Source organism: Panthera onca, chromosome B1 (genome assembly GCF_046562875.1).
Source record: "Panthera onca isolate mPanOnc1 chromosome B1, mPanOnc1 haplotype 2, whole genome shotgun sequence".
In the NCBI taxonomy this organism is placed as follows: domain Eukaryota; kingdom Metazoa; phylum Chordata; class Mammalia; order Carnivora; family Felidae; genus Panthera; species Panthera onca.
In genome coordinates, this window is record NC_138342.1 from 45,608,056 (window position 1) to 45,621,782 (window position 13,727).

The 13,727-nt window shown below is 36.4% G+C and overlaps 1 protein-coding gene across 7 annotated transcripts in view; it reads left to right on the forward strand.

Moving 5' to 3' along the window:
- Positions 1-13,727, forward strand: part of REST (RE1 silencing transcription factor) — a 90,206-nt gene that overhangs the window by 70,511 nt on the left and 5,968 nt on the right. For 3 of the 7 annotated variants that reach the window (XM_060655724.3, XM_060655723.3, XM_060655726.3), the window contains exons 3-4: positions 227-310; positions 7,715-13,555. In XM_060655724.3, coding sequence (XP_060511707.1) covers positions 227-310; positions 7,715-9,813 — 2,183 coding nt within the window. In that variant the 3' untranslated portion in view covers positions 9,814-13,555. Of the gene's footprint in view, positions 1-226; positions 311-7,714; positions 13,556-13,727 lie in introns of those variants that run through there. The other 4 variants (XM_078446100.2, XR_009616618.3, XM_078446099.2 and 1 more) reach the window with 4 other exon arrangements.

Sequence of the window (13,727 nt, forward strand, 5' to 3'; positions counted from 1 at the left end):
AGAAAATAAAGAGACTTATAAATACAAGGTATTAAGTATCATGATCGAAGCATGGACATGGGGTTATGGAGCCCAGTGCAGAGCCTGCTTAGGATTCATCCCCACCCCCCTCAATAAATAAACTTTAAAAAAAAAAAAGCTCAGTACTGTATGTATATTGTCTATATTGTTAGAATTGTATTAGCCTTATTTACCGTATTTAACCCTAATTATTATATTCTTGCAGGAGAACGCCCATATAAATGTGAACTTTGTCCTTACTCAAGTTCTCAGAAGACTCATCTAACTAGACATATGCGTACTCATTCAGGTTGGTGAGAAATGGGAACTCTTCTATGATTTTTAGTAAACAATTTGTTATGATAAGGAAGTTCTAGACCTGGAACTGGGTCATTGTTTATGATTGATTTATTTTTAAAAGCAGTTTATGATTTCTTTTTAATAATTAGAAATTAGAGTGAAAAATTGGTGTTGTATTCATGTGGAGCTGTATTTAAATGTAGATTCTTAACAAGGAATCCATAGGTGGAACTCTTGAAACTGAATGTAAATGCACGCATGCACCTTTTCTGGGCAGAGGGTCCTTAATATTCACCAGATCTTCAACTTAATATGACTAATAAAACTTGAACTACTAGCATAGACTAAGGCTATTATACAACCCCTACCTTCTAACCCTCTCTCCCACCCCAACACAATATAACACCATATTTCATAGTGTGTGGTTTTCAGGTTACAAGGATTCCTTCTTAACTTCAGTCCCTGAACTGTGGGTTTGTCCTCTTTTGAGAGCTGATAGGGCTTCTGTGGGCTGATTTACAAAAGCCAAACTTTAAAGAATAATGGATAATCCAGGATCTCAATTAATTTATAATAGATAAAATGCAGGACTAAAATAGATAATCCAGGATCTCAGTTTATTAATCTGTAATAGATAAAATGCAGGACTATAAATGCAGTAGATTTGTCCACTCTGGTGACTGAAATAATCATGATCACCAACCAGAATTGGTTTCCATTATCAAGATAGGTAGATGGCAAAATTAAAAAGTAAATGTTAGCTTAGGTGGTCTTGAATGGTTAATTCATTTTGGCTACAGTTGATCCTTGGTGAACTACCACATCTGATCAGAATACCCTACTTCCAAATTTAGAATATATACCCCTGTGGGGAAACTATGCTAAAATCTTCCTGTTAACAAAAGTATACATAGGCCCATCTCCCTTTAATAATTAATTGCCTTAAATTTGTGCTGTCTGGATAGCCACCAGCCTTATGTGGTTGTTGAGCTTGTGAAATGTAGCTAGTTTGAATTGAAATGTATACAATACATAGATGAATTCAAACTGAATAAAAGCATGTAAAATATCTATTTTGGGGTGTCTGGCTGGCTCAGTTAGAAGAGCATGTGACTCTTGATCTTGGAGTCTTGAGTTTGAGCCCCATGTTGGGTTTAGAGATACTTAAATAAATAAAACTTTAAAAAATTTAAAATACTGATTACATGTTGACGTGACATTGGTTATATTGGGTTAATTTTATCCATTTTTTACTTTTGTAATGTGACTACTATAAAATTTAAAATTACATATATTGCTTGTATTTTATTTCTCTTGGATATCACTATTTTAAGTCAGTGAGTAACACTTGATTACAGATTCTGACTTGAGCAGCTGCGAAGGGGTCACATAATATGTGTGCTAGCTTTTCTTCATCCTACAGGTTTGTCATGTTAATATACTTTGAATGTTCCTTTTAAATCTCCTAAGCTATTAGTTGAGTCACTTAACCAGAAACCTGATTTTATTGCTTTGGGGTACGCCCTGGTTTCATTTTCTAAGGGTAGTTTGGATGCTCTCTCAGGCTTCGTTGAGGGTAGGCATCATGTTCTTTTGATAGATGTGACCTAGCCTTTAAAACATTTAAGAATTTTGTATGAGTTAACTCATTTTAGTCTTTTTTAAAAAAACTTTTGAGAGAGAGAGCAAGTAGGGGAGGGGCAGAGAGAGGGAGAGAGAATCCCAAGATCGATGCAAGGCTTGATCTCATAAATGGTGAGAGAGAAATCGAGTCAGACACTGAGCCACCTAGCACCCCTCATTTTAATCTTTATTACTGTACTATCATGTATAAGTTCTATTACTGTCCCTGTTTTACCATTGGGGAAACTAAACTAACGCTTTGAGGGAATATGGCCATTTTTCCTGTAGAATGTCCCCCTTTCTGGATTTGTCTTATTTGCTTTCTCATGGTGTCATATAGTTTTTCCTTTGACCCTGTGCCTTGTATTAATTGTACACTGGAAATTAAATCTGAATGCTTGAATTCTACTTAATGTGTCTCATTTGAAGTCCTATCTGGTTGACCCATTATTAGTGTTGCTGGGTCGCTGGATTAGAATGATGACAAACTTGTATCTTTTTCATTGAGTCAATAATACTTGTGTCACTGTCTCAGTGTCTGGTGTTTTACACTAGTCAGTGACTTTTGTGTGAATAATTTTTGTGTTTGCTAGCTGTTGTCTTTTGAATCTCTTCACTATGTTAAAAAAGATGATACTCCTTAGTCGCTGTTATAGTACAGCAAGTATTTTAAAAGTCTCTTAATGAGTCATAGCTACTATTTTTTTTAATGTTTAAGAGAGAGAGAGGGAGAGAGAATGCCTTGTTGTTGGCACATAGCCCCATGAGGGCTAGATCCCATGAACTTGTGAGATCACGACCTGAGCTGAAATCAAGTCATGTGCTTACCTGATAAAGCCACCCAGGTGTCCCATTACTATTATTATTATTTTTTAAGATTTTATTTTTCTAAGTAATCTCTACATCCAATGTGGGGCTCAAACTCAACCCCGAGTTCGAGAGCCACATGCTCTGCTGGCTGAGGTAGCCAGGCATCCCAGTAGTAGCTATTATTTATTATATGCATGCCAGGCACTGAAAAATTAATCTTAGTACTTCTAAAATACTTAATCCCAGTTTATGGATTAGGACACAGGTGTAAGATAAATGCTTTATCTAAGGTTGTCATTCCTTTAAATCAGAAGAAGAGCTAAGATTTCGCCTTAAACTGCCTACCCTCCCGTTTTCAGTTATCAGCAGTGTTAGAACATTATGGCTCAGAAAATGGCTCAAGAAGCTATAGCATAATGAAATTGAAACCACAGTGTATAGAGAGAGCAGATATTGTCTTTTATTGGATGCCAATGGTTTGAGACTCAAATAGGAAATAGTTTGTTTTGTGTATGAGTGTGCAGTTATTTCCAGCAGATCCTATATTTTAATGCTTTTAATAGAAGTTGCCAGTAGCGCTTGTAAGTAAAGTATGGCAATGTTAGATCAAATTGGGTTGGTAGTTTTTTCTTTTTAATGGATTGCATGGAGTGAATATCTTGGGTGCCTCATCTGTGGCCTGGAGTCTGAACTTTAAGGTCCCCATGGGCATGTTTGTTCCTTGTTCATGTGAGTGTATTTTAGGGAAGAAAACTGTGCTCAGTCTCTTATTTTTGGAAGAGATTAGACTCTATGGAGTCGGTACATTTTAGCTTCATCCATAGGGTTTGTCTTTTTAGGGCAAAGTAAGAAAGGATCAAAATGTTGATTAGGTGAAAAATTGTTATACTAAATTAATCTAACCTTATCTGGTGTTATTCTCCATTTTATTGGTGTTTCTCCCTAATGGTATTATAGTATCCTTCACTTGGCTAGTCTTAATTACACTGACATTATATGTTCTCCCTTTCTTATTCTCAGAAATGGTACCATTTCATCCTGGATGAGATACTTAATTCTGGATGAAATACATCTAGTTTTGTATATGCTGTTAAATATTTGGCTAGTACCCCGTCTTGCTAGCATAGGAGTTCATCTTGAATATTTTTCCATAATGAGTGTAATAGATGTTTGTTAAAGGAGATTAACAACTTACCAAGTTCCACTTCCACGTATTACTCTTTTTAAGGTGGAAAAATATTTTATTCAATAAATTTATTTTCCTTTCACCAAGTATTTGATAATTATTATGGAGGCACTATTTTAATAGCTGGACTTATTTGAAAGGTATTGTGGTTTGACAGTCTTCATGAATTCTAGAATAAGCTTTTTCCCTGTTTGCTATTTTATTTTTCCCCTCATTAAAAAAAAAATATTTATTTAAATTCAAGTTAGTTAACATACAGTGTAGTATTGGTTTCAGAAGTAGAACTCAGTGATTTATCACTTACATACAACACCCAGTGCTTATCCCAAGTGCCCTCCTTGATGCCCATCACCTATCTAGCCCATCCCCCACCCACCTCCCCACCAGCAATCCTCAGTTTGTTCTCTGTATTTAAGAGTCTTAGGGTTTGCCTCCCTCTCTGCTTTGTATCTTATTTTTCCTTCCCTTCCCCTGTGTTCTTCTGTTGTATTTCTTAAATTCCACATATGAGTGAAATCATACGATATTTGTCTTTTTTCTCATTTTAACATGTCATGTCAAATTCAACTTACTATGCAGTTTGGGGTTTTGTTGTCAGTAAACATTTTTTATTGAAGTATAGTTGATATATAATGTTACGTTAATTTCAGGTGTATAGAATACATTTTTAAACAGTATTGAGGTTCAATTTACACATGTGAAAATGCATACATGTATGTATCTGAAGTGTACAGGTCAGTGACTTCACATGGTTTCTCCTGTTTGACTGCCACCTGGAGGAAGAACTGAAACATTTCTACACCCTCAGAAAAGTTTTCCCCTTACCCTTTCCAGTCAGTACTCCCTCATAGTCTATCTACCCCCAACTGATACTCTGACTTCTATCAAAAAGATTACTGTAATATTTTTCTATAAAATGTTTTTGACATTCATCCCATGCTGCTTTATCAGAACTTTGTTTTTATTGCTGGGTAGTAATCAATTGTGTGCCTCACTACTCTAAAAAAGGTCCCTTGTGGGGCGCCTGGGTGACTCAGTCGGTTAAGCATCTGACTTTGGCTCAGGTCATGAACTAGTGGTTTGTGGGTTCAAGCCCCACATTGGGCTCTGTGCTGACAGCTCAGAGCCTGGAGCCTGCTTCAGATTCTGTGTCTCCCTCTTTCTCTGTTCCTTCCCCGCTCTTACTCTGTCTCTGTCAAAAATAAATAAAGGTTATAAAGGTCCCTTGCTATTCTTTCCAGATTCTTGATAAAAACATGTAAAGCATATAAAAAAACTTTCTCCTTTTGAATTTGCTGTATACCTTTAAATTAATTTGGGAAGAATAAAATAGGCATCTGATACATGTATAAAGATGAAAAACAGATAAATATTATTAGAATTGGAAAGGAATTAAAATCATTGATACAAGGCAAAAAATTATATTTACCTAGGTACTAATAAACTATAAAGTTTTGATGACTAAATCTTCTAATACAAGCAAGATTTAATGTCAAGAAAATAAAACTGAGGGGAAGGAATGGAGCAAGTAAACTTTGCCATCAAAATTTAAACAGATTTTTATGAACTCCCTTTCTCTGACCATTTCATATGTAGAGGCTAGCACTTTGATGCTTGCTATGTAAATACCCTTATTAGTTAGGAGTTATACAATGGTGATATTTCTATTAGCACAAATGTTTTCATAAAAAGATAAACTTCATTCATCAGCTATTAGAGGTAGGGTTTAAATGGAAAAGAGGATAGAGGTGTCTGGGTGACTCAGTTAAGTGTCTGACTGTTGATTTTGGCTCAGGTCAATCTCCTGGTTGTGAGATTGAACCTCGAGTTGGGCTCTGCACTCACAGCGCAGGGCCTGCTTGGGATTCTCTCTCTCTCTCTCTCTCTCTCTCTCTCTCTCTGTCTCTCTTTTTCTTACTCTCTCCCTCTCTCTCCCTCTCTTTCTCTCTCAAAATAAATAAATAAACTTAAAAAAATGGAAAGGCAGGATAAACACATGAATCTTGCCTTTTGTTTACCCATACTAAATTACCGGTTCTGAAAGTGATGATTTATAGGTAATGTATTTGGACTGCTTGACTCTTTGCTCCAGACTAAGTGCTTTATATAGATTAAATTATTTTATAGCTCACAGCACTTAAAGTATTTTACAGATAAGGACATTGAACCTTACAGTTTTCAGTACGTTGCTTAATATCTCAGTGAGTTGGAAAAGAGCCCATATTTATTTGATCTCCCAGATAGTCTCATTCTAGAAAAAGTTCTTTTTTTTTAATAGTTTATATATTTATTTTGAGAGAGTATGAATGGGGAAGGGGCAGAGAGAGGGAGAAAGAGAATCCCAAGCAGGCTCCACACTGTCAACGCAGTGCCCAGTGTGGGGCATCATCCCATGAACTGTGAGATCATGACCTGAGAAGTCAAAAGTGGACTCTTAACCAACTGAATGACCCAGGTGCCCCTCTAGAAAAAATCCTTAACCATTATGTCACCTATCTTTCCCCATTCTGTGTCTATATATGTTAAGCAAATGTTTATCTCCACTGAGGTCATTTATGGAGAGGACAAGAAAGGGCCAAGTGATGCAGCATGTTGTAGAAACCTCTATTTATGAATCTCTTAGTGGACTAATGTGGAAAATGAGTTGTCCAATTAGCTATATAGCCAATCTGATATACCTGGATAAGTTTTTGTTTTTGTGATTATTTTTATCATCAGACATTTTTTTAATCATGTAAAGCTTACCATGGTTTTACTTAATGTCTGAGAAATTTGCTTTATGAAAAAATTAGATTTGCTATGAATTTGATAATGTTTGAGAGATGAATTTTCATAAATGTCAATTTCCATTTTTCTACTATGCATTCCATTGGACCAGTGGGGTATGGATACCATTTGGTAATATTTACTAGAGTGTGATCTAGATGGGTATGTATTCAGGTAGAATGTGTTAATCTTACACCTTTAATTTGGGGGTGGGGGTGGTTTTGGTTTTGTATGTACCTGTGATCTGTGATCATGACTTTCTTCAATTATTTTACATACCATATCTATTTGTATGCCCTTTCTCATTTATGTAGTTTCTTTGTTCGTTTGTTAGAAGAAGGTAGGGAAAAATTAAGAAAGGGTTTCTGGCTTTACTATATTTTTGCTTTAAAATAACACTTCTGGCTGGAAGAACTTGCTGAGTGAAACTTTACTTTTGCAGGGATGGACAAAAGAGTTAAATTTAAAGAAAAGGCCTTTTGCTCCCTGAGGCCAAAACTTTTGTTTTACAACTTCTACATGGAAGATCTGGGAATATAGCCTGGAGTGTAAGATCTTTCTTTTGAAGTCTCAAGATTTATCTTCAAAATGGATGGGAATTTTACATTCTGCTCCATTATACATTTGTTTTAACTGAACATAAAACATTTAAAATTATCTTTTCTCTTTGAGTGCTCTTGTCCCAAAATTCACATCCAGAACCCAACTAACTTTGCCAATAATTGTTGTGTACTTCTTGATGAATTGCTGTTCTCGTATAGTGTTTGAGAGCTCTAGCTTCATGAACTTTTTAGAAGGTGATGCTTAAATGAGATCATTGTTCCTGCATTTGGTGTGAGAATTAATGTCAAGGGGTAGAGAAAAGATCTACAAATAAATATGGTAAATGTAAAGTGCATGATACAGTCTTTTCAATGAATAGTTTTTGTGTGTGTTTTTTAAACATATATCCAATTCCCTATATTTTAATAAAAACTTGAATTCATTTCTTAATCTCTGTCCTCTCTAACATCTCTTGTTTACCTTCAGGTGAGAAGCCATTTAAATGTGATCAGTGCAGTTATGTGGCCTCTAATCAACATGAAGTAACCCGCCATGCAAGACAGGTTCATAATGGGCCTAAACCTCTTAACTGTCCACATTGTGACTACAAAACAGCAGATAGAAGTAACTTCAAAAAACACGTAGAGCTACATGTGAATCCACGGCAGTTCAATTGTCCTGTATGCGACTATGCAGCTTCTAAGAAGTGTAATCTGCAGTATCATTTCAAATCTAAGCATCCTACTTGTCCTAATAAAACAATGGATGTCTCAAAAGTGAAACTAAAGAAAACCAAAAAGCGAGAGGCTGACTTGCCTGATAACAACATTACCAATGAAAAAACAGAAATAGAACAGACAAAAATAAAGGGGGATGTGGCTGGAAAGAAGAATGAGAAGTCTGTAAAAGTGGAGAAAAAAGATAATGTTTCAAAAGAGAAAAAGTCTTGTAGTAATGCTTCAATCCAAGTGACTACCAGAACTCGCAAATCAGCAATGGAAACTAAAGAAATGGATGTGCACGCAGGAAATAATTCAGAAGCAACCTGTAAAACCAAGAAAGGCAAAAGGAAGATGGAAGCTGAAGCCCATCCCTTACAAGATCCTGTTAACGAGGAGGAACCTGTGACAAAAAAGAAAAAGAAGGCAGAAAGCAAATCCAAAAATAATCAGGAAGTGCCAAAAGGTGACAACAAAGTAGAGGAGAATAAAAAGCAAAATACCTGCATGAAGAAAAGTACAAAGAAGAAAACTCTGAAAAATAAGTCAAGTAAAAAAAGCAGCAAGCCTGCTCAGAAGGAGGTTGCTCAGAAAGGGCCTACTCAGACGGAGCCCTCTCCCAGGGGGCCTGCACAGACAGAGCCTTCTCCCAGGGGGCCTGCTCAGACGGAGTCTTCTCCCAGGGGGCCTGTGCAGATGGAGCCTTCTCCCAGGGGGCCTGCTCACCGGGGGCCTGCTCAGATGGAGCCTTCTCCCAGGGGGCCTGCACAGACAGAGCCTTCTCCCAGGGGGCCTGCTCAGACGGAGCCTTCAACAAGGGGGCCTGGGCAGACGGAGCCACCTCCTGTCCCAGAGCCTGCTCAGACGGATATGGGTCAGAGGGAGCCGCCTCCTGCCACAGAGCCTGCTCCAACAGAGTCCCCTCCTTCTGTGGGGCCTGCTCAGATGGAGGTAGTTCAGATGGAGCCTCCTCCCACAGAGCCTCCTCTTCACATGGAACCAATTCCCAAAAAGTCTCCTCGAAAAGATAATAAAAAGGAAAAGTCCCACACGCAGAGTGAAATGGCACAGAAGGAGCAAGTCCTTATTGAAGTTGGCTTAGTGCCTGTTAAAGATAGCCAGCTTCTAAAGGAAAGTGTGGGTGCGAGAGATCTCTTACCACCATCAACACCACTGCCAAAGGAAAACTTAACAGAAGAGGAGTCAAAAGACCAAAAATTATTCACCGAAGATGAAGGAAATAAAGAAGCCCCTCTTCAAAAAGAAGTAAAAGAGGCAGATAAAAGTCTAGCTGGTGTTGCTGCTATTATCAATGAATCTGCTAATATTTCATCCTCTGAACAAAACTTGAATATGCCAGAGGGTGAAACTTTAGATGGTGAGTGTCAGGCTGGCGCAGTGCTTTGTGAAATGGAAATGGACACTGATGAGAACAAAACAGAGAATCCCCCTGGCAAAGACTCAGCAGTTGAAGAACAAATGTCACCACTGCTGCTTCCCCTAGCAATAGAAAACCATGAAGCAGTGTCCAAAACTACTGCGACATCACCTCCTGTCACCACGGCAGTAAATGAGTCTCAGGAAATGGATGAAGACGAAGGCATCCATAGTCATGATGGAAGTGATCTAAGTGACAACATGTCAGAGGGTAGTGATGATTCTGGATTGAATGGGGCCCGGCCAGTTCCACAAGAAACCAGCAGGAAAAATGCTAAGGAGGCCTTGGCAGGCAAAGTGGCTGAGGGAGATTTTGTTTGTATCTTCTGTGATCGTTCTTTTCGAAAGGAAAAAGATTATAGCAAGCACCTCAATCGCCATTTGGTTAATGTATACTTCCTTGAAAAAGCAGCTAAAGGGCAGGAGTAATTAAACGTAGGATAAGGCTTCAGTTCTTAGTTTATAAGATCTATTACATTTAATATTCATTTATAGTTATAGACAACGTTTTATTTTTTAAATTGCTTTAATTAGTGTCCAATGTTGATTTTTAAGTGGCACTCTTTTTCTTAGGATTCTGTACACCTATTGATGGGTAAATTTTAGCATATCCAAGGAAGTTAGTGTACTAAACCAGCAGACTCCTAAATCTGTTAGTTTATACATTTAATTGAAATGAGAAGGCCAAGGTGGTATTGTAGCATTCCGTTGCTTTGTCTGGCTGTAATTTGTCACTTTTCTCGCCATGTCTGTCATCTTGTTTCACTTTAGTGTTTTCTTAGTTCCTGGTTTAGCGCTATAAAAATTGGCATACGTAAATAGCAAATTACTTGAAAAATTTGCCTGCTTTATATAAAGTTAGCACTTTAAAATTTTTTTAGAGATGAGAAGAGACATTTAAATTGAAGAAAAATTCTCCCAACAGTGGACATTGTATCAGTCCAGGTATTTACTTCCTGAATTTTGATCAATATTTCTTATTTGTGTGTGTTAATTGTCATAAAAACAATGATTTTGGTGTGTGTGGTTTTTTGGGTTTTTTTTTGTTTTTTTTGTTTTTGGTTTTTTTTTGGTGCTTTAATGGCTTAAGATGTTGCACATTGTTGTTTTTTTTTAACCTATGCAGTTCAATTTTTTTCTAGAAATAGCATTTGTGTTGAACAGTAACACTTTATACATATATATGCATGTTTATTTTGTCCTCTTTGGAGGGATGCTTTTAGTCTTGTTTGCAAAAGGGCAGTTTTCCTTTTCCTTTGCTGCAATTGTCTTTTTTGCAGAATATGTGTGCAAATTTGTGAGCAAATGAAACATGCAGGTTCAGTCCATTGATTTTGAATTTCACATCTTATATCTATGCCAGAATCTGTATTTCACATAAGTTATTTATTTTAAATGGATGTAGTGAATTCACAGCTCTCATTTTGACCTGTACAAGAAACAAACCACTAGGCTCTATATTGAACAGATTTTTATCTCAGAAACCAACCATAAGTGAAAATTTTTGGCTTGTTTTAGTATAGCTACTTCCTAAATGTTCAGTGTTAAGTCATATCTTTGAGGAAAACCTTTTTACATAGATGGTTGGTGTCCATATGGCTACTTGGCTGAATAAAGAACTGAAAGTGGTATTTGGAAACTGCAAACCTGGAATTAGGAGACATAATTACTCTTTCAAGTTATACAGAATATCAGTTGTGAGAGTCCAAAGCCATAGCAATTACACAGGAAACCTAGGTGGAGAGAAGTAGTATGAGTGCTGGGAGACCAGCTGCTACTTACTTCCTATGAATACAGTGCAAAAGGCAGGTGAAACTTAAGTACAGTCCAGATTTTAAAAATCACACTTTCTCAGGGATCTCCACAAACTAGTGGGTGTCCTGGCTGTCTCTGACAGCCTCTTTCTACAGGTGAGGCCTCAAATGAATTGCAGCTATCCTGGTGTTCCCATGGGGGCACTTTGTATGAAGAAAGAGTGTACTCCCAAACTTTTTTGGTAGGTTCTTTGGCCAGTTGCCAAAGAATATGAAAGAATCCAACATTGGATTTTTCTTGCTGATAGCAATTATTCATTACAGTAAAAGTGTGATCCCAATAGGGAATCTTGAACAGTGCTGATCCTCCCATGTTCTGTTCTGAAATAACCACTTTCTATGTCATTTATTTTCTTTTATCTGATGATCTCTTTGAGGCAGGTTTCAGAGTTTGGCAATGCAACATGAAAGATTAGGAAAAGCATTGATGAAGTGTGGGTGGAAAACTTGTTAAAAATCTGAGAGTGAAGTTTGAGTTAAAAGACATTTGAACTCGGAATTGACTGGGAGGCCAAAGATTTAAAGAAGAGAAGATTCTCTCAAGACATGAGGAGTAAGTTGTGTGTTAATGGTGTGTGTTTTGTGTGCATGAATGGGAATTTGTAAATGATGTTGAATTCTAGGTGAATTCATGGCTCCGACAATCATTGTCAACAGAAGATCAAGCTGCAAATATTTATGTTTTAAAACTTAAATTATAAAGCTAGTTAAATCTTTCTAACAACTAGTTTTAATGTTCATGGGTACATTTTATGTAAGTTACCTTTTACATTATATATGAAAAGACTCATGTTAAGTACAGATTGGAGATTGGGAATCAGTTTGGGGAAAGTTTTGTGGATTCTTTCATGCTACAAAAGAAAACAATTAGACTTCTAGGGAATTGGACTAATTTTCTTACCTAGTTTTTAAGACTAGAATGGTAAAAACAAAAATATGAAGGAAATTAAAACCCCTTATTATTAAATTGATCTGTGAAAACATTGTTACTGGAAATTGAGTGGGACTTGAGGCCTTTCTTCCAGAAAACAAGGACTTGATTGTCAGGCCTATATTAGGTTCTGAACTTTAATGCCATGTATTTGTACTTGTTAAAAATTGTTTCAATGAAAAATATATTAGTAATATGAACTTCTGGTCTAGTTGGGAGTTCTTCCATTTGAAAAATGTGATATTTGCATGGAACTGTTTGAATCTTTGTTTTCTCAATTTCCCCTCCACTGGATAGAATTGAAACTAGAATTTTCCCTTTTGTTAAAGGAATAAAAAGTGAACATGTTATTTGTAAATTGATGTTTAGTAACTAGAGATAAACTTGAAATGCTAGAATACATTATAAGCCTAATCCTAGGTAGTCTTATGAAAATGTATCTCTTTTATCTATCTTTTGAACCTATATTCACATTGGTCTTCAAGATATCTTAAGTTATATTTTTTCCTCTTTTCAGAGCTGCTTCTTTGGGGCTACTTTTTTAAATTGAGGTGTAATTCATAAGGGGCTACATTTCTGATAAGGTTTCTTATAACTATGGTTGGATGTTTTGCTCTAGTCTTCCAGGAAGGGCCATTTTATTTTTTAGAGTCACTTCTAAGGTCATGTGGTCTTTAACTTTGGGGACTATTTTGCATATAAGTGCTAATGCAGGTAAATTTAAACCCAAGTAGACCTCATCACATGTCACCCCATGAATGTTGACAATGGAAGGAATACCTTGCCTGTAGTATAATATCAGTTCTGGACTGAAAAGCTGGGGAAGAAACTTAATTTTCTTTTTTGCATAAATCAGAAAAACAGCTAGTGTGCAGTTTCCTTGTTGACCTCAGCAGATGAACTGAGCTGATAGTGTTAATTCAGATTGAAGAAATTATCTGAATCTTGGTTTGTGTAGACTTACAATCTACATGCAATATTAACTAAATCAGATAGCTTTTACATTTTCACGTGTGTGCATAGGCTCTCCCCACCCTTTTCAACATCCACTAGTTAATTGATCGTTTTAAACTGGCATTGAAACATTACAGCAATGTTTTGTTGCACCAATTTTATAAACTTTTACAGTGCAATACGTGTTATTTTTCCGAGACAAACCAAAGGTTAATTTCTCAAGGTTCTTGCTGCCTGCTTTAGCAGCATTTGATGGGAGGATCTTTTATATACATTTATGATAGATGAAAAAATAAACCAGATTGCAAATCTTTTTTTTTTTTTTTTTTTTTTTTTTTTTTAATGCTTAAACCATGTACCAAGTTTTTGGTCCAAATTGTGTAGGATAAGTTAAACTTAAATTGCATTCTATTAACCAATATGAGTGTATTTCTGTAAGCATAGTTATGTTGAAATAAAGTTTTAAAAAGCATTTTATGCCTTTGTTCATTATTGGTACATCAAGTATTGAAGAACCAAATTTGTTTTGCTGTAATTGCAAGTATATTAATTCCAAAACTATAGGTCTGATAGCCCGTGGTAGGTAGAAAGGTCATGGCAGTCTGTTTGGGGTAACAATCCAGTGGGTAGTAGTCCAAAGCATA